Genomic DNA, 24,253 nt, shown 5'->3' with positions numbered 1-24,253 from the left:
CCGTTAAGGAGGGTACGTCGCTGATTTTTCTATGGGGATTGAATTTTTAATAGCGTGGTCCTGCTGCAATTTCCAGTGGCCAGCAGGAAGCAACGAGGGTATAATAGTGTGGTCACACCGCTTGCTATTATATCCAAGAAAACCTTTAACAACCAATAACATACAGGGTAGGCCATGGTTGTTAAGGGGTTAAAAAGGCGGCATTTTAATCCAATTAAATCTTCAATTTTATGAAAGAAAGAAAGAAAGAAAGAAATACAAATTTACATTTTTTTTTACAAGCATATATTTTTCTAATTTACTTCTATCTACTTCTATCTAATTTGCTTTGTTCTGTTGTCCTTTGTTTAAAAGCATACCTAGGTAGGCTCAGGAGCTGGGAGCTAATTGGTGACTGCACATATATCCCTTTTGTCAAGGCCTTTTTAATGTGTTCAGCCAGCTCCCAGTAGTGCATTGTTGCTCCTTCAATAAAGGATACCAAGATAATGAAGCAAAATGAATCCTATAAGTAAATTGGAAAACGTATTTATCTAATAATGAAAGGGGGGGGGGGACTGTATTTCATTTCCTTTTCATAAAATATTTTTTTTTATTTTTTTTATTTCAAAATGTATTACAAGTATTTATCCATGTCCAGGATAAAGCAAGGTTATTTTGCCAGGCTAGAAGATGTGAGTCCATTGTCCAACAACATCAATAGAGCTCTGGGAGTTCTCTTTAGCAGCCAATTAGAATTAATGGAAATTAGACAACTGATGCAGCTGTATTAAAGGGACAGTCTACTGCAGAATTGTTATTGTTTAAAAAGATAGATAACACCTTTACTACCCATTCCCTAGCTTTGCACAACCAATATTGTTATATTAATATTCTTTATAACCTTTAAACCTCTAAATTTCTTACTGTTTCTAAGCCACTACAGTCAGCCTCTTATCACATGCTTTTTTATTAGCTTTTTACAACAGGGGAGTGCTAGTTCATGTGAGCCATATAGATAACATTGTGCTGACGCCCGTGGTTTGTGGCAGACACTGCACTAATTGTATTAAATGCAAGTCAATAGATTTAAAAAAAAAAAAAAAAAAAACAAAGTCATGTGATTAGGGGCTGTCAGAAGATGCTTAGATACAAGATAATCACAGAGGTAAAAAGTATATTAATATAACTGTGTTGGTTATGCAAAACTGGGGAATGGGTAATAAAGGGATTATATATATATATATATATATATATATATATATATATATATATATATTTCTTTTTAAACAATAACATTTTTGGGAGTAGACTGTCTCTTTAACTTAAATTTAAAAAATCTTTATGTATTTAAATACAAGGGATGGTCTATATTTAAAACAATTTGTAAAGAAAATATTTTAACAGTGTCTTTACACTTTTTTTTTTTTTTATACTCCATTTATAGTAAAGTACACAACCATTTTTCTCAATGACTAAACTTTTTGTTAATGTAACCGAATTTGAGAGGAAATAAAACTACTAGTGTCTGCAAAAGGAGAAAGGTGATAACCCACCATAAAGCACAAACAAAAGAATTCATCTCCACAGAAAATAGTAGTTTATCGTATTGTACATACTCAAAAAAAAAACCGGAGTATGAATGCATAGACAGGGTCTGTCCACTGTGATGAAATATGCTTAAATCATAACAGCAACACAATGAATGGAACACTCATATCGCGTGTGCACAATCCAGATCACTTGCATTTTAAATATTAACCACTGAGGACTACAGTTATAACGTCAGAGTACAAATGCTTAAAGGGACAGTATACTGTAAAACTGTTTTTCACTTAATGTATTTCCAATTAGTTGTTTACCAACTGCAGAGTATAAAATGTATGAAAATTTGCTTTTTAATGTTTTTTTGTGTATACAAAATAGCTAATTTTGTGCTTTGAAGTCACAACCTAGCTTGTAGGTATAATCAGATCTTATTACTTTATCACATTGTGTACATATACCTGCTTCTTTATCTTATATCTGTCCATAAACCAATCACCAATACTTGGAGAGAACAATGAAAAAAAATAACATTGTATTGCCTTATCTCTTCTATACCCTACTGGGAGTGCAATTACTTCTGTTGGCTGTGTTTACACAACTTATCTATAGCTTGGCCCTTAGGCCAAATACTTTCAGAATCAGTGGGGATACCACAAGCTAAAATCAGCTATTTCAAATGGCAATATAAGGGTAAAGGAGCTACTCGTAAAAAAAATATAATACTCTCCAGCAGGTAAAGTGGATTAATTAAAGAGGAGAAATTTTTTGACTAAACTGTCCCATTTTAGAGTGTTCATTTGCATAGCTAACAGATTTCTATTAGGGCCTGCACTACAATTATTATTATTATTCGTGATGGATAACGCAATTAAGCAATGCCCCTTTAATGTAAATTTCCACTTAGACAATGGAGTTTTTAGTTTATTTCTTTGCTATACACATACTTTTTATGTTAGTTGAATAATATTACTATTGACCCTGCAAACCTGTGTGTTCAACACATGCAAAGGGCTTAGACACATAGGTAAAGTACCACTCAGGTGCCCCCGAAAAACGCTGCAGCAGAGGAAGACATACAAGCAATTCTTTACCTATGTGTTTAACCCATTTGCGCCGGGGGGGTAAACACACCCATCACTTGTCACCCCCATCTTAAGTACTGGCAGACAGCTGCCAGTACCTAATATGGTGGCAAATAGGTAGAGGGGGGAGGGTTAGAGAGCTGTTTGGAGTGGGGGGAGATCCTACACTGCTGAAAAATATTGAAGAAAAAAAAAAGAAAATTATATATATATATATATATATATATATATATATATATATATATATATATATATATATATATATATATATATATATATATATATATATATATATATATATATATACACATACATACACAGATGGCCCTCGTTTTACAACGGTTTACACCGTTTCAGAATAACAACCTTTTTTTCCAGTCATGTGACTGCTATTGAAAAGCATTGAGAAGCAGTGCATTTATTAAAATAGCCAGTAGGTGGAGCTGTCCGCTTGTGTTGCAGCAAAGCCAAGCAAGCTGAAATTAATCAATTTAACCAGACCTGAGCTATCGAGCAGATTTCAAAGGAACAAGATCTTTCTGTCTATAAATCAGTCCAGATTGGAATGCATAGAAAGAACTGTTTGCAGAAAAATGCAAGTGAAGTCTGTGTTGCGTGATTATTTTATTAGGTTTATAATGCTGTTTAGCATTTAAAGTCTTCATTTCAAAGCTTTAAAAATAATGCATTAGGTGTCGATTTACAACCATTCCTTCTGGAACCTAACCCTGGCGTAAACTGAGGGCTACATATATACAGGTATACCCCGCTCATACAGCGGGTTAGGGACCGGAGCCCCGCTGTAAAGTGAAAACTGCCTTAAAGTGAAACAAGGCAGTTTTAGCTTTAGTTTCACTTGCCAGTGTGTTTAAAAAAAACTTGAAAACATGTTTTAACTAACATATATTAGGGGTGCAATAGTGTTATGTTTAGTTTAACACTAGCACAGTACAGTATTCAATTAGTATTTAATAAATAATGTACCTGTAAAATAGTGACAATTACTGTAGTACAATTTGCCAGACTATAACACTGAGACACAGATTGCACTGTAATACTGTAAATAGAGTGAACTGCGCATAACAAAATGGTGCCAGTCACTTTTCTCGCAATCTCACGATGATTACAGCACTGTTTCAAAATCCTTGGAGGCTGAACTTCAGCTCCACAGAGCGCTGTATTAGCGAAGCGCTGTAAAGTGAGGTATACCTGTATATATATATATATATATATATATATATATATATATATATATATATATATATATATATATATATATATATATATATATATATATATATATATATATATATATATATATATATATATATATATATATATATTTTATTTATTTTCATACTGGCAGACTCTCTGCCAGTACTTAAGATGGGGGTGACCATTGAGGGGTAGGGGAGGGAAGAGAGCTGTTTGAGAGGGATCAGGGGATGGGATGTGTCAGGTGGGAGGCTAATCTCTACACTAAAGAGAAAATTAACCCTACAAGCTACCCAATTAACCCCTTTACTGCTGGGCATAATACAAGTGTGGTGCGCAGCTGCAATTAGCGGCCTTCTAATTACCAAAAATAAATGCCAAAGTCAAATATGTCTGCTATGTCTGAACAAAGGGGATCCCGGAGAAGCATTTACAACCATTTGTGCCATAATTGCACAAGCTGTTTGTAAATAATTTCAGTGAGAAACCTAAAGTTTGTGAAAAAGTTTACAATTTTTTTTATATTTAATCGCATTTGGCAGTGAAATGGTGGCATGAAATATACAAAAATGGGCCTAGATTAATACTTAGGGTTGTCGACTAAAAATAAATATATATATATATATAAAAAAAAAAAAAAAAAAAAAAATTTTAATAGGTAAATATAAAAAAGGCTCTTTCTGTTAAAATGGAGTGATAGCAAAAATGCTAAAAATACTCTAGTCTTTTGGGGAAGTTTTAGTATAAAATTCACGGTCCCTTAAGGGGGGTAAACATTTGGTATTTTTAAACTCAGGACAAAATTTAGAAACTATTTAGCATGGGTGTTTTTGGTGGTTGTAGATGTGTAAGATTTTGGGGGTCAAGGTTAGAAAATAATTGTGGGGGGGGGGGGGGGTTAGAATTTTTTCATCATATTTTATATTTTTTTATAGTAAATTATATATGATATGATAAATATAATGGTATCATTGGAAAGTCCATTTAATGGCGAGAAAAACGGTATATAATATGAGTGGGTACAGTAAATGAGTAAGAGGAAAATTACGGCTAAACACAAACACCGCGAAAATGTAAAATTGAAAAACGGTCTGGTCACTAAGGGGTTAAGGTGTATCTAATTGCACAAAAGCAGACTAAAACTCAAGCGCTAAAGGGACAGTATACACCAATTGTCATATAACTGCATGTAATAGACACTACTATAAAGAATATGCACAGATACCAATCTAAAAATCCAGCATAAAACAGTTTAAAAACTTACTTAGAAGCTCACAATTTAAAATTGTTGATGAGGTTAGGCTGGGAAACCCACTGAAAGGGGCTGGGAGAGCAGGAAGGGCAGATACTACCTCTCCCCTGCATATGAAAAGACCAATCACACAACCAGGATTCAGTAGACATCAGTATACATCTAAAACTGTGGGGCTTGGTTAGGAGTCTGAAAATCAGCACAATGTTATTTTACATTGTTACAAAAATACTTCCAGATGGGCTTTATAAAAAGGATATTCTACAATACATTTATGCAAAGAAAAATCTAGTGTACAATGTCCCTTTAAATCAAAAAGCAGGATTTTTGATTTAGTGCAAATGTAAAACTTAAAACGCTGACTGAGCGCACTGCTAGCGCTTTGCTCAATCCACTAACAGTGTATATTGCACTATATATGTATTTATTGCAGAAGATCTTAAAGGGATATGAACGTTTTTTCTTTATTAAAAAGGGATATGAAACCCACAATTTTTCTTTCATGATTCAGATAGAATATTTGAATTTAAACAGCTTTCTAATTTTCTTCTAGTATCAATATTTCTTAGTTATCTTGGCAATTTTTGTTTAAAATCAGGGATGTATGCTTAGGAGCTTGACCATCTCTGCAGCACTATATAGCAGCATGTTTGCAAGATTACAGCACTATTTCCTGCCATGCCGTGCTCCAGATGCCTACCTAGGTATCTCTGCAACACCGATCATCATTGGAACAAAGCAAATTTGATATAGAATTAAATTGGAAACTTTTTTAAAATGATGATATGCTCTGTCTGAATCACAAAAGAACATTTTTGGATTTCATATCCCTTTAATTCAGACAGAGCATACAATTTAAAAACATTTCCAATTTACCTGTATTATCAAATTTGCTTCACTCTTGTGGTATTGTTTGTAGAAGAGATACCTAGGTAGGTAGTATGCACATGAAAAAGTCCTGCCACCTACTGCTCTTGCAAAGAGTAGAACTTTTGTTCAGAACTGTTGCAGACACGTGCACGCTCCTAAGCGTATCTACCTGCAAAAGGATACTTAAAGAACAAAGAAAATTTGATAATAAAAGTAAAATTAGAGTTTTCTAAAATTCCATGCTTTAGCCGATTCAGGAAAGAAAAAAAAAAAAGGGGGGGGAATTTTAGGGCCCTTTAACCAACAACTTACAACACCAGAACAAGCGTTACTTTGAGCTCTGCCTTGCGCAATTCGCATCGCTTGACTTGTATTCTGGTTTACGATGCTTCATCCCAGGTTTATGTTGTCATAAATCAAGCACAAGTGTCTGCAATTCCTTTATAGCCTGATTGCCACAGAATGATGTAGTAACTTATCCTTAGTGCCACTATTCAAAGAATAAATAGAAATCGGTAAGAGTGGAGAGGCAATTCAGCCATTAGAGGTTTGGTGACTCTAGGAAATTGAGCTTGATCTTAAACAGTCCACCTTAAAATTGATTTTACACAATAAAGCAGTTGAAGAATTGAAATTATAAGGGGGTACTAGGGAATGCAAAACACCCTCAGTCATTATGACTGCACCCCCCAATTCTCAAAAGTGTCAACAGCCATATATTTGCAAAGTTAACAGACAAAAAGTAAACCAGTAAAAGGGTGGATTAAAATAAAAGCAGGTAAAACTAGTAGAAAATGATGGGCCCCTACCAGCACAACCCACAATTTTATTATTAGACACCCTTTGTTTCCTTCTAGTGTAGAAATGAAATGCCCTACATCATTACGGCATTTCCTTTTTCTATGTATTTTAATTTCCTTAAAGGGGTTAAACAAGTAGTAAAAGCTGCACGCCTAAAACTCCAAATGTGAATATGGCCAATGATAACATCATACGCATGTATGCCTGCCCCTGATTGGCTAATCAGCTGTACCTTCATCTGAAGGGGCACAACTGTTAACTATATATATTTGCAGGGATTAAACACATAGTAAATTTGTTTAAAAATAAAAAGCTCTAAAGAAACTGATTTTATTTTTATATAAGATTGTTCATTTCCTCCACCACACAAGTTGTAAGTTCTAGAACCACCCCTGAGGTCTAGAACCACCCCTGATGCTGCATATTGATGTTCTTACCTCCTCCGCTCGTTTCCTCCCATCTCGCTCCCTTTCATACTGAATCAGTAGTCTTTGTTTATCTTCTTGAACCAGTTCTAGTTGCTCCTCTCTCTCACGGGCTTGTGCACAGGTAGCCTCAAGGCTCTCTAGTACAGACACTAGTAGGGGCATCAGACCAGTGACAGCATTTTGCCCATATACATTTATCAGTTTTTCCAGTTCACTGTAGATATTTCCAGCCATTACTGTTACCATCTCATCATAGACCTCCACAGGTCTCCCATTCTCCACTTCATCCCCAAATATCTCTTCTATGTTCTCCATAGCTGGATTGAAGGTCAGTCAGAAATACTATTTTCCAATCACTACTGTCTCTCCTAAAATATTTACACAGTCAGTTTTGGGATCATTCTCATAATTATATTTAACTGATTATACCAGTTAGATATCCCATAGAGCGCCATATCTCAGAAATATATAAATATATACACAAATGTTTAAGTACATATATGGGAAAACATGTTACAATCTTTGAAAGCTATCTAGGGTGTTATAAATTTTGTTTTTTTAAGAATACTTCCTCTTTGTACTAAGAATCTGAACTACTCTATGTGTAATTCAGTACCAATGTATCTCTTTTGCTCTAGAATGATCATAAATCATACATATATTTGGGTTAGTCATATAATTAAACTGTTTTTTTGTTGATTTTTTGCCTATTGATGTACAATAGCAGTATTAAAATGTTTATGTTTCCCTCTGCTGTCTGCCACAAGAGAATATCACTACAGAATAAGTACAGAATATAGCTTATTGTTATATCACCAGCTTCCTCCCAAGTTTTGAAATGTCAGCAGCTTGCCATCAGGTCTTTCATTACAGATTAATTGATTTCCTTAGACTTCAAATGCTCTTTAAAGTTTGCCATCATCCAGAAGCAGCCAGGTGCATATTTCGATTCTCCTGTTTTCTATAAGCGCCTCACCTTGTGACCCAGACTCACAGAGTCCTAATACAGAAGCCAATTTCTCTGACACTGAGGTGTAAGTTAACACTGTGTTTATGATCAGGGAGGGTGAAACGAGGGAAGGAAGAAGTAGGAGGGGTTGGTTGGGTGACTGACATCAGAGCTGAGCAATCGGAATCTTGAAGTGTTAAGGTATTAACCAATTAGGTCCTTTTCACAGAACTAGCTGCTTCCTGATCTTTGCACAGGAGTTGCGAGGGAGGAGAGTCTACCTTCTGGAATGGTCATGTGATGTAGGTATCATGTGACTAGGCTTGGAAGGGGATACCTGAGCAGTTGGTGGCAGTGAGGCAGGCTGGCTGCTACAGTAATCTTTTCCTCAGTTTGGCTGAGGTGTCGCGCAGCTGTTGTGTATGAGAGCCCTAGTTATTCCCTGCCTGCTCTATATAATCAGTTACCAGGAATAGCACAACCCATGAGATCGTCCTCACTGGTTTTACTGACAAAATGACAGTAGAACTCCATTACTTATGTATCAGAAAATTATTTTAATAAAATTGTCTTTTGTAACATTCCACGATTACTTGCAAAATTTCAACTAAAAACACATATCATGAAATCTTTAAAGGGGCATGAAAAGTTAACGTTCTGTAATGCATAGAACTGCAACTAACATTTAAAAAATATATTTTGAAACACATGGATGCATTTTTATAAAACTGCACTATGAATACCCATGCAGTGATAAAAGGGAAGTAACAGTTGCAGGTTTTATCCAATGCAGCAGATTCCTCAAAAATAAACATGTATATACTTTTTAAAGGGACACTAAACACAGTAAGATTGTAATATTAAAGGGACAGTCAAGTAAAAAAAAAACTTTCATGATTTTAATAGGGAATGTAATTTTAAACAACTTTCCAATTTACTTTTATCACCAATTTTGCTTTTTTTTCTCTTGGTATTCTTAGTGGAAAGCTAATTCTAGGAGGTTCATATGCTAATTTCTTAGACCTTGAAGACTGCCTCTAATGAGAATCCCTTTTGACCACTAGAGGGCATTAGTTCATGTGTTTCATATAGAGAACATTGAGCTCATGCATGTGAAGTTACCCTGGAGTGAGCATTGATTGGCTAAAAAGCAAGTCTGTCAAAAGAACTGAAATAAGGGGCAGTCTGCAGAGGCGTAGATACATAATCACAGAGGTAAAAAGTGTATTTATATAACAGTGTTGGTTATGCAAAACTGGGGAATTGGTAATAAATTCTTATAAAACTGCTGCCATATAGTGCTCCAGACAAGTGCACTCTCCTGAGCTCACATCCCTGCTTCTCAACAAAATATACCAAGAGAACAAGAACATTTGATAATAGAAGTAAATTAGACAGCTGTTTAAAATTGCATGTTCTATCTGAATTATGAAAGTAAATGTTTGATATTTATGTCCCTGTTGGAGGTGTGTGGCGCTCACTGAGCATGCGCAAGAGGCCCAACCTCCCAAAATCATCTGTTGTAGTAAAAGCAAAGGGACGAGGAGTTAGGGGGTGAGAGAATGGAAGTATGTTGAGAACGGATTTCGTTTCTGATGGAGTCGATTTTGTTATTTAAGTGGCTGGCAAAGTCTTGAGCTGACAGAGAAGTTGTATTAGGGGGTGGGCAGAGAAGAATATTGAAAGTGGAGAACAGACGTTTTGGGTTTGAAGAAAGATTAGAGATAAGAGTAGAGAAGTAATGTTGCTTATAGAGATTAAAGGCAGGATAGTAGGAATTCCAAATGAATTTTCTCCAGTGCCGCTCAGCAGTACGGGAACATCTGCATAGGTACCATGTCAGAGGAGAATGCCAGGGCTGAGGATGAGTGATGTCCGAGCTATGGTAAGAGGGGCAAGATTGTCAAGGACCGATGTAAGGGTGGAATTATAGTGGCAGATAGATTGGTCAGGACAGGAGAAGGAGGAGATGGATGAGAGTAGAGGTTCGTGGGAATTAGCAAGCTGTTACTGATGTAATGATATAATGCTTCTGTGAAGTTTGGTGTGAGGAGTAGAAGGAGGGAGAGTTGTAGGGAGGGATGAGATGTTGCAAGTGAGGAGATGGTGGTCAAAAAGAGAAAAAGGAGAGTTTGTGAAGTTTCAAATAGTGCATTGATAGCTAAAGGCTCTGAGAAAGTTCCAGTTAATACGGTCGAAAGCTTTCTCAGCATCAATTGTTATAAAGACTGTCTTAATTTTATTATTTTTGGCAAATGATGCCAAGAGAAGTGCTCTTATGGTGTTGTCCCGTGACTCTCGAGACGGGATAAAACTAACTTGGTCTGTATGGATTAAGTCTTGGATTATAGAGTTCATTCTTTTAGATAAAATTTTGCCCAAAATCTTCAGGTCAGAATTCAGCAATGAAATTGGCCTTTAACTGCTAGTGTCTTCAGGTTTTTTTCTGGTTTTAAGATTACCGTTATGTGTGCCTCTAGCATTACAGATGACAAGGAAAGATTGTCGTCTAGAGAATGGAAAAGTTTTAGTAGATGAGGTGCTAGTAGGGTTTTATAATGTTTATAGTAGGCATTTGTGAGACCATCTGGGCCAGGTCTTTTTCTTAATGGTAGGTCCTTGATAGCATTTAGTATTTCCATCAGTGATATAGGTTCTTCCAATTTATCTTTTTGTGTTTTATGAATGGAGGTGGTATTTTCTTGAAGATTATAGAGTTGGTGATAATATTTGCTAAATTGATCTACTGCCTGTGGCTATGGTGACATCACAGCTTTTTTGGAGTGCTATTTAGCACCCAGGGCTGGGATGTTGCTGAGTCACTTGATGTGTACCTGGTCCGGTCTTGGAGTGCAGTTCCCTTCCGTGTTTTGTATTTCTCTGGGTGATTACATCCACCTGTGCACCCCTTCTTTGTTCTCAGTTTGTTTGGCTTTGTAAGCTCGCATGGTGTGGCTGTGTTAGGGACTCAGGCAGTGGAAAGGACCTTGACGTGGTGCTTGAGCTTTTCCCATTTGGCCAGATGCGGTAACTAACCTTTCCAGTTGTGATTTTATCTTAGCTGTGAGCTAGCTGGTGAGTGCTGGGTGTCTCTATGTGTTGTATTACTTTTTGTTTGTAACCCCCCTTGTTTCTTGTACCCATTCCGGACTGGGGTTAACTGCCTGTGGCTCTGGTGACATCACAACTTTTTTGGAGTGCTATTTAGCACCCAGGGCTGGGATGTTGCTGAGTCACTTGATGTGTACCTGGTCCGGTCTTGGAGTGCAGTTCCCTTCCGTGTTTTGTATTTCTCTGGGTGATTACATCCACCTGTGCACCCCTTCTTTGTTCTCAGTTTGTTTGGCTTTGTAAGCTTGCATGGTGTGGCTGTGTTAGGGACTCAGGCAGTGGAAAGGACCTTGACATGGTGCCTGAGCTTTTCCCATTTGGCCAGATGCGGTAACTAACCTTTCCAGTTGTGATTTTATCTTAGCTGTGAGCTAGCTGGTGAGTGCTGGGTGTCTCTATGTGTTGTATTACTTTTTGTTTGTAACCCCCCTTGTTTCTTGTACCCATTCCGGACTGGGGTTAACTGCCTGTGGCTCTGGTGACATCACAACTTTTTTGGAGTGCTATTTAGCACCCAGGGCTGGGATGTTGCTGAGTCACTTGATGTGTACCTGGTCCGGTCTTGGAGTGCAGTTCCCTTCCGTGTTTTGTAATTCTAATTGAATCCCAGAATCTTTTGGGTTTTGTTTATGCTGTAATTCCAGAGTGTTTAGTTTAGTTGTGTTATTAGAAATAACGTGATTGTTTCCTCAGTCTAGCTCTTTGCTTAATGTACTCTCCTCTAACAACAGCTTTGTGCACATCCCACAGGAGGTGATATTTCAGGTAAAGTGTTATGGTGAAAGTATTCTTGTAAAGTTTGGAGGATTTTGTGATTTGTGGGGGAATGGTTCAATAAAGATTCACATATGGAGTTAAGGGACCTTCCAGCCATTCCATGGATAGTGTGATAAGTGAGTGATCCGACCAAGTCGTTGGACTTATGTCAGAGTCCCTCACCTGGCCCACACTAAGTTGATCAATGAACAAGTAGTCAATGCAAGTGTATTGGGACCAAGGGTTGGAGTAGAAGGAATAATTACGTTGTAAGGGATGTTGAATCCTCCATATGTCAACCACCCCTGTCTTTTAAAGGAAGTCAAAGACAATGTTCAGAGGCCTAAAGGATGGATTTGGTTTAAGAGATGTAGAATCTAGTTTGGGATCTAATATAACATTGAAGTCCCCACCTATAATAAGGGTTCCCTTTCGATGTTCCGCAATTAAAGATGTTAATTTAAAAAAAAAAAGGGTACTCTTGGTACTAGGCGCATAAACATTTACTAGAGTGACAGGACGTTAAATATTAGTCCTACTAAAATTAAGATCCTACCCTCTTTGTCAGAGATTTTATCGAGTAATTGAAACATTATGTTTTTGTGTATTAGTGTCCCCACTACATTCTTTTTCTTGTGTGCGGAGCTAAAAAAAAACCCGTAGGATGAGTTTTGGAGATAAATTTGGGTTCCGCCATGTCCAGGAAGTGTGTCTCCTGAATATAGAATATAGAGTTTTTGTGTTTTTCAAACCATTTTAAGGCTATGGATCGTTTAACATGGGAATTTAACCCTTTTCTGTTTTGTGAGAGAAAAATTAGTGTTCTATGTGTCATTTATATGAGTGAAGTTGTATAATAGTTTGGGATGTCTTACTTGGTTGTTTCAAGCTGGGATGTTTTATCGGCCTCCTTCCTCCAAAGAAAAAAGGGAGTAAAAGGTAGAAGAAAAGGAAGAGTTGGGACTCAAAAGGAGCAATGTGTGATCTGCATAAACAAGTAAACATTAGAACAAAGGAAATAACAAACAAAACAACTGCATATAAAATTAACAATAATTTGGTTCCTATGAAGGAAAAAAGTCTATACTTCACGGTATAGAAAATGGGTTTATAGGGGGTGAACATCAATTAATGTTGCTACTCCTAGGGCATTAAGATCTAAGTAAATTTAAACTAGGAGAATGAAGAAGTAAAATGATGGGGATTAAGTAAATTGGTATCAGCTGTTATAATAGTACATGTTTTCCACAGTCCGTGTGTAGATTAGGATATTGCAGATGTTTATCTGTCTCATGGAGGTTTATTTTTGGAGGTTTATTTTTGGTTCCGAAATAGGCTACTCCAGTGGATGAATGACCTTTTCTTTTCCTGGATATGGTGGTCCATTCAGATCTCTGAGGTTTAGGTTTTTGAGTGTCATTTGGACCTTTGCTTTCAGATAAGGATGGTAATGAAGGTGTAGGTATGCCAAGATTTTAGCAAAAGTCTTCTATATCTTCTGCATCTCTGTAAGTGTTATCTTTAACAACTTTTAATGAAACGGGAATCCCCATAGGTAAGGGATACCGAGGTCTTTGAAGTATAGAGTCAAATATCTGGCTTCTTTCCTTTTGAAGAGTGTTGTTGGACTAAGGTCAGCATATATTTGGATGTCACTGCCTTCAAAGTTGATTGGAGATTGTTTTCTGGATGCTGATAGTATCATTTATTTGTATACTTATGGAATTTTATTATAATGTCACGTGGAGACTCTTTTGAAGATGGTTGTGGTCTAAGGGCCCTGTGTGCTCTGTCTAATAAGATAGGAGTGGGTTCGTTATTCTTTAATGTATGGTCAAAGAGCTGTTGCAGGTAGGTGTTTATTTGCGATGGCGAGATAGTTTCAGGAGTCCCTCTGATTCTTAAATTCTGCCTTCTATTTCTATTGTCCAGGTCTTCCATTTGGGATTGTAACAGAAGAATAGTTGCGTTTTGTTGTTCAATGGCACTCGCCATGGCGCTGGTGTCAGTTGATAATCTTCTGTTTGTTCTTCAACTTGTAGAACTCTTTGGCCTAAGTCTGCCACATCTCTTTTCACTTCTGTGAGGCTGTCTTTTATCATCTGGCTCACTTGAACCATGAAGGATTTAAAATCTTCTTTCGAAGGCAATAACATTAGATCTGCCCTTGTAATGGGACGATCTGTGGCTTGTTGTGGAGGTGTTACATTACTGTCCTCTAGATCTGTGGATGCTGTTGATTGGGACAAAGAGGCAGCTGCCTCTAGTGCTTTAAAGTAAGTGTCCATTTTTGCCCCAGAAGAGTTAGATGTTTACGCTGGCTTATCTATCTTGGAAACCCTTCTGGAAGACATTGTGAAAGATTTAAGTGTTTGGTCCGTGGGTCTAATACTTTCCGGTGGAAAATTTGATAGTGTGCAGAATAACACAGTTGAAATTTCTTCTACAGAATGCTTGCTGTTTTGAATGACTTAAGGTCGGATTATTCAGGCACAAAACTAGCACCCTCAGCTTGGTTATGCCTGGGTTGTATTTCAGTGAAGGCTTAAAAATATGTTATGTGGGAGATAAATTGCAGATTATTAAGTGATTTATTAATAATCTCCCTTGAGGCAGGCCTGCTGAGAGTCCTTATGAGCGCAGTGTCAGCGCATTACAGTTATGGCAGATGAAGTGAACGTAGCGAAATGCTTTATATTTCTGAAGATGCAAAAGCCTGCATAACAATTTGTGCTAGGTATCACTGACCATTTTATACTGTGAGCCAAGAAGTTTCCCTATTAGGCTTTGTTGAATCTTTTATAAAAGATAGGAATAATGTCAGAGTCATACATGTAGGCCTCACTTTATGTAAATTTTAACTGCCGGGGTTTTGGGTTTTGTGTACTGCTCAGGACATTTAAGCTTGTCTGATATTTTGTGCAAGATATAGATGTTTATACCACGGATGGCTCTATTTAATACTGTTCCCGGTGGTCAGTAAGGCTAGTATGGAGACAATGAAGATTGCCACGTGTGTCTTTACTTCATTAGTAATGGCCGCTTGAGAAGTACGTTTAGCTGAAGAGTATTGGTGTGCTACTTGCTTAAGCTCTGATTGAGCGTGATCGCTACTCACTGTGATTTCGTGGCCCTCTGATCAACGTCTCTATTGCGGAGTCTGTGCGGTGTGTGAGCGCCTCCTTTGTAGGCTGCAATGGCGATGTTAGTTCTCCGTGGTCCGTGTATAGATAAAATTGCCCTGCCGGGGGGGGGGGGCGGAGCTAGCTAGAGAACTGAGTGGTCGTGTTTACACAGAGCTCCTGAAAAGATTATAGTAAATTAGGCATAAAGTAGTTTATTTTAATCCTTTTTTCCGTTTTTTTTTTTTTGCTTCTACACTGCACAGCAAGAGGTTAACTATCTGGCTGCTCATTGTTGGGACCCTTCCTAACACTAGCTCAGATCACAGCACTTATCTTGGACCTCAACAATGCAAGAAACCCTGTGGTGACCCCTAGAAGCCGGACCCATCCTATGCACAACAGCGGTGGTCACCGGCGAAAGAGCGCCATTACACAGTGACGTCACCAGGCCACAACATAGAGGAAGCGACTGCTGGAACATCGGCTACCTTGTCGACGGCCTGACATCTCAGCCACAGTTGCAGGGGTCCTTGCAGTGCCTCTGACCATCAGGGAGTACACTCATCAGGAGGCGACAGGAGGCTTCAGTGATAACGCTCGCAGGCCACAGTGCTCCGGAGGGCCGGGGCTCCGCTCCGTAGCGCACACGCTCCCATGTGGCCACTTCACTGTTACAGAGGTGAGACCCATATGATAAATCCTGTACCCCCCCCAAAATAATAGGAGCATGGCAAGCTCCAGCTAGTGTGCGAATAACCCTTAGGGCCCACCTGAGCCAGCCTGACTTTACTGTTTGGAAGCCCACGGTATAGCGGACTTTGTTAAGAATTGCAGGTCAATTGCTCCTATAAACTGCAGGTGCCCTAGTTAATATCTGCCTGTTATCACACCTCTGGGCACATATAAGACTTTCGAAGTAGATTGCCTATGGTGAGGCACCCCCTGGCCTGCAGGTCTTTACTTGATTGCTGATACCTAGCATTTTAGGAAACCTGGTGGATACTCTGGCTGAAGTCTAAAGTCTTTAATTGCTTACACTCCCTACCTGGCTTAGGGCACTGCCTGGACTACTAAAAGGCTTGTGGGTTCAGGGAGCTGCAGCTATACTTCACACCACTCCAGTCACCCCTGACCTAACATAATTTGAAAGCCAAGACCCTTATCCGCACTCCAGAAAGGCGCAGTTCCATAGTGTCTCTCCTCCTCCTTTCCCGCTCTGCATCCCAGAGCGGGTAATAACCTACTTCCATTTCCCGGCTGAGCCCAGTGGTGGCATTTTTCCCTGAGAAGAGACACGCCCTAACAAGGATCACTACCTTCTAGAGCCATTTGACCCCTATACCTCTGTCTGTTTGTTCTGTAGTCAACTGCTGAAGCAACCTTGTAAAAGGGACTTTTTCTACTTATTTGGCATAATTAACATAGCCATGACGTGCTAAGCCCTGTGACGCCCCTCCCCACCGGTGCAAACCAGCTGTACCTGCCAAGTTTCCCATCTGAGACTCCTTTCCTACAAGTAATCTTCAACTCACCACCCACCTGCTGCTAAAGCCCCTGCTCTGCAATGTCACAGCAAGCCAAGAAGAAGTCGAAGGGACCTCATCCCTCAAAACATACAGTCCGGGACCATTTCCAACCTATCAGAGACATAATACCGGACATCTCGGATGATAATAGATCTATCTCCCCTATCAGAGGGAAGGGCTAGTGTGAGGAGCTCACCACCCTCCCGCACACAGACCGAAACGATCACCATTGACTCTATAAAATTGCTATTGGATCAACAGACCCAGTCCTTCACGAAAAGATTTGACAAATTAGAGAGGTCTTTTGATGATCTAAGAAAGGACATTGTCACAGTTAATGAGCGAACAGACATTATAGAACGCAAACAGGAAGACCTGCTGGTGGACCATACGAACTGGGTTAGCTACACTCAAAATCTCGCGGATCAGGTGTCCTCACTGGAAGCGAAATTAGCAGACCTAGAGGACCGTTCCAGACGGAACAACATTAGAATCCAGGGAATCCCGGAGTCTGTGGACCCTCAGGAGTTGGAAAAATTTGCCCAAGCATTATTTCGAGCTATTATAGGACCTTCAGGGGAACATGATGCGAGAATTGATAGAATACATAGGGCAGCTAGACCACAAAACCTCCCTATGGATAAGCCCAGAGACACCATTGCAAGACTGCATTACTATTCCTTCAAAGATAGACTCTTGAAAGTAACTCTGAGGCAACCCCAACTCCCGGAACAATTCAAGGACATATCATTGTACCCAGACCTGTCCTCATTCACACTTCAGCAAAGAAGAAGCTTCAGCGAAACCACCAGAGTTCTGAGATCTCACCATATTCGATATAGATGGGGATTTCCCACTAAGCTGATCATCACTAAAGATGGCGTTCAACACACTGCCCTTACCCCCCGGCAGGCTCAGGACCTGCTGAGAGTTTGGAATTTACCAACTGGAAATGGAGATGATGACCCCCCCCCCCCCGCCCACAGAGAGTGGGGCCCTTGCTGAGAGCAGGGGCTCAGGCCTGGAACCCAGGCAGACAAGATCCACTCAGGCAAGATCCGGGTCGCTGACCCAACCTTCTCCATCACTTACAGGGGACTATCGACTACCTGCTCATCCCTCATGAGGGTAGTGTATGGGCTACCTCTCATTGGCCAGCTCTCTATGAGTACTGAGACAGTTTCTGGTGCCTTGGTGGTGCCAGAGCCCTGGTAACGTACCAAAGAATGTCCCTCTTGTTTACTATTTATTGTTTAATGTTTTTTAAAAATTATTTAAGTACTGTCAGTTCTGTTTTCATGCCTTCAGAAGATTGGGAGGCGATCTACCTCTCGTTGACCAACTCTCCATGAGGACTGAGACTGTTTCCAGCACCTTGATGTTGCCAGGGACTTGGTAACGTACAAAAGACAGATCCTCCTGTTAATGTTAATCGTTTAATGTTCATATAAGTACATTTGAATACTGTTGGTTCTGTTTAATGTCTTATCCAAGATACTGAGTTATTTACTAACATAGTGGTGCTACTGATGATTATTTCACCCTCTATCTCCTCATCTCTCCCATTTCCCACACCATTCTCTCTCTCTTCACCCCTCTCCTCCCTCTGACTCCCTCTGCTCTAGTTCCTTTCCCCCCCTCCCCCCCCTTTTTCCCCTTTCCCCTAAGCCCTACTACCCTCCTCCTCCCCACCCTTCCTTTCCCACCTTCCTCTCCTTTCGCCCTTCCCTAACCCTGCCACCTCTCTCCCTTTGCCCACTTTGCTCTTCTCCGTTCCTTCCTTCTTTTTCCTTCCTCCCCTCTCTCTACCCTCGGTCCTCTCTCCACCTCTCTCCCTCTTGCTTCTCCACCAGCATTGTTTCCTCTGCCCCATCTTTTTCCTTCCCCTATTTTTCCTCACTAGTTTCCTCACCTTGCTCTCATGCTATCCCCCCTCCCCTCTTCACCCCTGTCCCTGGACCAAACCCTTTACCCTTCCTGCGATTGTGCAATAGAAGGAGAAAGGTCTTAGAAATTTCTATCTCCTGGTGGCTATCTTCTGATACTTTTTTGACTATGCCCGAGGAGAAGTTCTCCTGATAGGGAGAGCCGAGGGAGAAAATTGGTTAATGTGAAATGTCAACTAGTGAGATTGTATTGATGTCCTGCTGTGTCTTTGATTTATTATACTATGTATCTCTCTTCATGTACCATAACTCTGGTAGTGTTATTAATTAGGTCACACCTTCTTTGGGCGCCTCTCTCTCCCTTCTTTCTCTCTTACTCCTCATGATTACTTCTCCCTTTCCCCCCCTCTTCACTTCCTCCCTCCCTCTCCCCTCCTAATCCACCGTTCCTTGGGTCTCCTCCTCTTGCCTGCTCCCTCACTGTCTTCACCTCTTTATCTCTTTTCCCACTAGGTATTCTCACTCCCCGCCCACCTGGGTATACCTCCTACCTACTGTTTTTTATGGTGTTGCTATTGCTATCCATTACTATTTGCAGATGTCTATATGAATGTATGTATTTACCTATTTACTATGACCTACATGTGCCATCTGATGCCTGTCATTACCCCTTAGAAGTCTTTAGATCATCCACCTCCCTTACTTGCCCGGGGTGCGAAAGTATAATATAGGTCCATTCATTCCCCTTCCACCCGCCCTAGTACCCTTTGCCCTTCTCCCCTCTTCTCCCCCTCCTCCACTACCCCTTTCCCTCTCGCCCTTTCCTTCTCATCAGCCCTTTAGGTAAACCGGCCACAGCTCCTTATGTGAGAAGTTTAGTGTTTATACATTATGCACCGGTGGTGGAGGGGAGCCCTTTAGCTGTCTTCTCCTCCACCCCCTCCTTCCCCCCCCCGGGGGTTATTATTTTGGGTGCGGTTAGGGATTGTCTAATCTATCCTCCACACTCTCTATTCGGCAGAGTGTAGTAGCCTCTGCCCAGCCCGAAGAACCTAGTAAATTCCAGTGTGTACCTCTTCTCCAACTCCCTCAATCTTGGCCCGCTCCCTCCCCCCCCTTTTTTTTTTTCCTTTTCCTTTTTTTTTTTTTTTCTCCCCTGTATCCTACAATGAAAATCGGCACGCTCAATGTTCGGGGTCTTAATTCCCCTACTAAGAGAAGCTTACTTCTTAAATTCCTGAAAACTCAACGTCTAGATGTATATATACAGGAGACCCACTGGACGGAGTCTCGGGCTACCATGTTTCTCCCCAGATATTTCCCGGTTCGCTTGTCCTCTACCTTCCACGAAAAGGACAGAGGAGTGACTGTCTTAATTGGTAGGCATGTCTCCTATGAGCCTATCTATCTCGAATCTGATCCTTCCGGCCGATATATAATATGCGTCTGTCGACAACATGCTGGTTACCCTGGTGGCTCTGTATTCCCCTAATGTCAACCAGACTCGCTTCCTCAGCAACCTACTAAGTAAGGTGAGCCGACTTAAACAAGGACATGTTCTTATAGGCGGAGACTGCAACCTGGTGTGGGACCCGAGCAGAGATAGAAAGCCACAGAGAAGGAACCCTCCACATCAGGGGGAGGAGCATTACTCTCACCTCTTTAGAAATGTTGTCTCACAGCACTCGTACCATGACACCTGGAGGGCCCTGCACCCTGATGTTGACGACTACACCTGTTACTCACCCCCTTCCCAGTCTTTTTCAAGACTCGATTATTTCTTCTTCCACTCGTGGATGTTGCAGACGGTGGCAGCGGCTAGGATCATACCTTGAGTATGGTCGGATCACGACGCAGTGGTTATAGATATCACTTTCTCCCCCTCGGGGGAGGGTGGACGCTCCTGGCACTTACCGGAGTATCTCCTCATGGACTCTCAGATCCCTTTCTGGATACGGGAAGTTGAGGGGTTCCTTAGTATAAATGACACGGGATCCATATAGGCACTAACTCTGTGGGCAACACTTAAGGCCTATCTCCGCGGACTCTTTATGCAAAAATCTTCGGAGACCAGGAGGCTCAAAGGGGCTAGCTTAGCCCAACTCAATCATGATTACACTATCTCCAGGAGTCAGCTTAGAGGGACTAGAACGGACTCCCTGATAAGGAAAGTCCATGCTCTTAAAAAACAGATCGAGGCTTGTGAACTCGAGAGGGTTCAGAGAAGGCTCTATCTTCTGAAACAGAGGTACTACCACAAAGGGGACAGAGTGGATAGGCTTCTGGCCCATAAGCTTCAACAGAGAACCCTACTAAGCAAGATAGCTTTTATCACAAGAGATAATAGAAAATTCTACTCCCCTAGTGACATAGGAGATGTTTTTGCTGACTATTACAGTGGTCTATACCAGATATCTGATGACCCCTGTTTACACTTCGCGCCGGCATCCGCTATCCCAGAATTCCTTAACAAACTCCAATTACCGCGGGTTCCTGAGGACCTGATGGACCTTCTCGCTGCCCCTATTTCGGCGGAGGAGATTGAGATGACGGTTATGAGCCTTAAGACACACAAATCTCAAGGGCCAGACGGGTTTGATTCTCTGTTCTACAAAAAATTTGTGGCTAAACTGTGCCCCATCCTTACCCGTGTGTTTGGGGAGGCCATGGTCGCTGGTAGGTTCCCCCAGGATTTCTTAGAGGCATCAATTATAACTATACCCAAACCCAGGAAAAACCCTGAGTTATGTGAGAGTTACCGCCCAATATCTCTCATAAATGGCGATGTAAAATTATACGCAAAAATTCTGGCCTCGAGGCTAAATAAAACCCTTCCGGTCTTGATCCACCCAGATCAGGTGGGATTCACCCCGGGACGCCAAGGCTCAGACAACACTAGGCTTCTACTGAATATTTTCTTTGAGACAGCTGCACTCGGAATCCCACTGGTTACCCTGTCGTTAGATGCTGAAAAAGCATTCAACAGGGTCCGGTGGGAGTACATGGTTGAGGTCTTGCGCTCTTTCGGGTTTCCTTCCGCTTTCATCACGGTGGTAATGGCCCTGTGCTCATGCCCATCTGCTAGAGTGAGAGGATTGGGGTTTGTATATAGAGCTTTTAGGATCAAGAATGGCACGAGACAGGGGTGTCCTCTGTCGCCACTTCTTTTTGCCCTGATGATGGAACCTCTGGCGACCAGGCTCCGGTCGACCCCCTCTGTCCAACCACTAGTGCTAAACGATACCCGCAAGTCCTAGCGCTATTCGCGGATGACTTGACGATATTCCTAGCTGAGCCGGAAGAATCTCTTCCTGAACTATTCAAAATATTGGCTGAGTTTGCTAACCTGACATATTATAAACTTAATTATACTAAGACTGAGGCCTACGCTATAGGCTTACCCAAAACCACACTGGAGACCTTGAGAGGATCTTACCCGTTCAAATGGTCTATTGAAGGACTAAGGCACTTGGGGGTGATGCTCTCTCATGATCCCAAACGAATTGTGACTGCAAATTATGGGTCCCTTCTCAGAGAGTTTCAGCAGACGGTTACTGGCTGGAAGGTCTCAGAGGTTTCATGGACGGGTAGGGTCGTGGCTGTGAAGATGCTCCTGCTCCCAAAACTGATTTACTTCTTTAGGTGCCTCCCGGTTCTGGTCCCGGCGTATCTCCTCAACCACTTTCAGTCTGTCTTTACGAAGTACGTATGGAAAGGGCGTCATGTGAGGCTTCCATTGACCCAATTACAAAAACCAAAACGGTGTGGGGGCATGTCTGTGCCAAATATTTCACTATACTACAAAGCTGCTATGCTCTCACATATAGCTGCTTGGGGGGTGAGGGATTGCTCCTCTGGGTGGTTCCAGATAGAGCAGGGGTCGCTGCCCGCCGGAGTAGACTTGGCCGATCTTATTTGGATCCCGGACCATGCAGAGGTGCTGAGCGGAATTCACAGCCGCATAATCAAGACCTGCCTGAAACTTTGGAGGGAGCTGAGGTCTCTCGACTCGGTTGCTCCGCACCCCTCCCCAATACACTCCATTAAGGCTTTGCTATATTGCCTCCCTGACTCCCACCCCAAGAAATGGGAGGCCTTAGAGATCAGGCTACTGTCGGGCAATTTCCCTAGAGAGTTACAGTTTGAATGCCTTCATCTGGTTTCACTCCTTCTGTCTTGGGGATTTCAGAAATCGAACATGCGAGTCCTCACCGAGTAGGAGAGGAGATGATTGGCGGGCAGACCTTTGCGGGGAGCCCTGTCATTTCATTACAGAGCTCTCCTTAACTCCCCTCGCTTCATAAAAACTCAGTCTACAGAGGATTGGGAGAGGGACTTGGGGGTGGTGATTCCGGATGGGAAGTGGCAGCGTGCTCTCCAGGATGTCAATGCAGCGGTTCGATGCTCTAACTTGTTCAAATTATATCTTAAAATCCTACTTAGGTGGCATTGGGTCCCGACCAGGTTGCATAGAATATACCCCTCCCGGTCAGCGGATTGTTGGAGGGGCTGCGCACAGCGCGGTACACACCTACACATCTGGTGGGAATGCTCCAGACTGGGACACTTTTGGACCCAGGTAGCGGAACTACTCCAGAGGTTGGGTCTCACTGACAATCTCACTGGAGATATGGCGCTCTTCCACCTTGGACTGCAGAACCTCCCAAAATCATCCCGACTACTAGGTGTTATCATCCTCCTGACGGCAAAACTTGTTATAGCCAGACAGTGGGCGAAACACACCCCTGTCACACTGACCCCAGTCCTAGAGTCCCTAGATTACATTAAAAAAATGGAAGAATATGCGTTGAGGGTCGCTATGATTTCTACTGCTCTATCTGGTTTGTATGGGAGGAGTATAGAAGGGCTAGAAATATCAGCAGTTCGGCGGAAGGAGGGGTTGATGTGTAGTCCCTGAGACTGAACTGGATTGATGGTTGCCCGACCACTCCTCCAAGCCTGCTGGAATCTTTCCTTCCCCCCCCCCCACTTTTTTTTTTTTTCTTCTTTCTCTCTCTCCCTTTCTTTCCCCTTCCCCGTGCCCCACCTCACAACAGAAGTTCTTCGGGTTTTCTACCCCCCATTACCACGATATGTCCATTAGATGTTATATGCTTTATAGTTTAAGAATTTCCATCCTGTATATCCTGGACGATTACATTTATGCAACATGTGGCTTCTATTTTATATGACTCATAATGATAATTTTTTTGAATCCGAGAACTCTTCTGATGAGTACCAGACATCAGATCCCGTGAGTGGATCTATTTTACATTGTTGACGTTTGAATGTCCTGTTATTTAACTAAACAAATGAGGCACCACTAAGGTCAATACCATGTTCCTATTTCTGCTCAATGTATATATGTTTGAAATAAGGAATTAATGTCATGTACCATTATCTGAGATATTGTCCTGAATACTGTGATTGTAACTCTGACTTCTTTTATTGCCTCAATAAAAAATATTTAAAAAAAAAAAAATTGCCCAGCCGGGTCTGCAATGTGTTCTCTTCCTCACAAGAGCTTAATAATCCTCAGTTTATGAAGTTTTTACTCCTATAGAGTGTTGATTCCTGAAGCGTGGATCAGAGCACTATCTCCGCTCCTGGCCGGCTTTGCCCCCCTAAATTATCCACTTTTTTTAAATGCTTTGAAAATAAAATACATTTATGCACACAAAAATGTTTAATTCTGTGAATGAAAAACTGTGTCATGTCATTTTTT

The 24,253-nt window shown here is 41.1% G+C and overlaps 1 protein-coding gene across 1 annotated transcript in view; it reads right to left on the bottom strand.

The window, feature by feature from the left end:
• LOC128638588 (C-Jun-amino-terminal kinase-interacting protein 4-like) overlaps nt 1-8,271 on the bottom strand; it is a 297,523-nt gene extending 289,252 nt beyond the window's left edge. The window contains 1 exon segment of the mRNA XM_053690636.1: nt 7,185-8,271. Within this exon segment, the coding sequence (XP_053546611.1) occupies nt 7,185-7,490 (306 nt within the window). The 5' untranslated portion in view covers nt 7,491-8,271.
• Nucleotides 8,272-24,253: the final 15,982 nt, after the last annotated feature.

Source organism: Bombina bombina, chromosome 8, assembly GCF_027579735.1.
Source record: "Bombina bombina isolate aBomBom1 chromosome 8, aBomBom1.pri, whole genome shotgun sequence".
NCBI classification, from domain to species: Eukaryota; Metazoa; Chordata; class Amphibia; order Anura; family Bombinatoridae; genus Bombina; species Bombina bombina.
The sequence above is the reverse complement of the archived record's forward strand: the minus strand, read 5'-3'. Positions and strand labels throughout refer to the sequence as shown.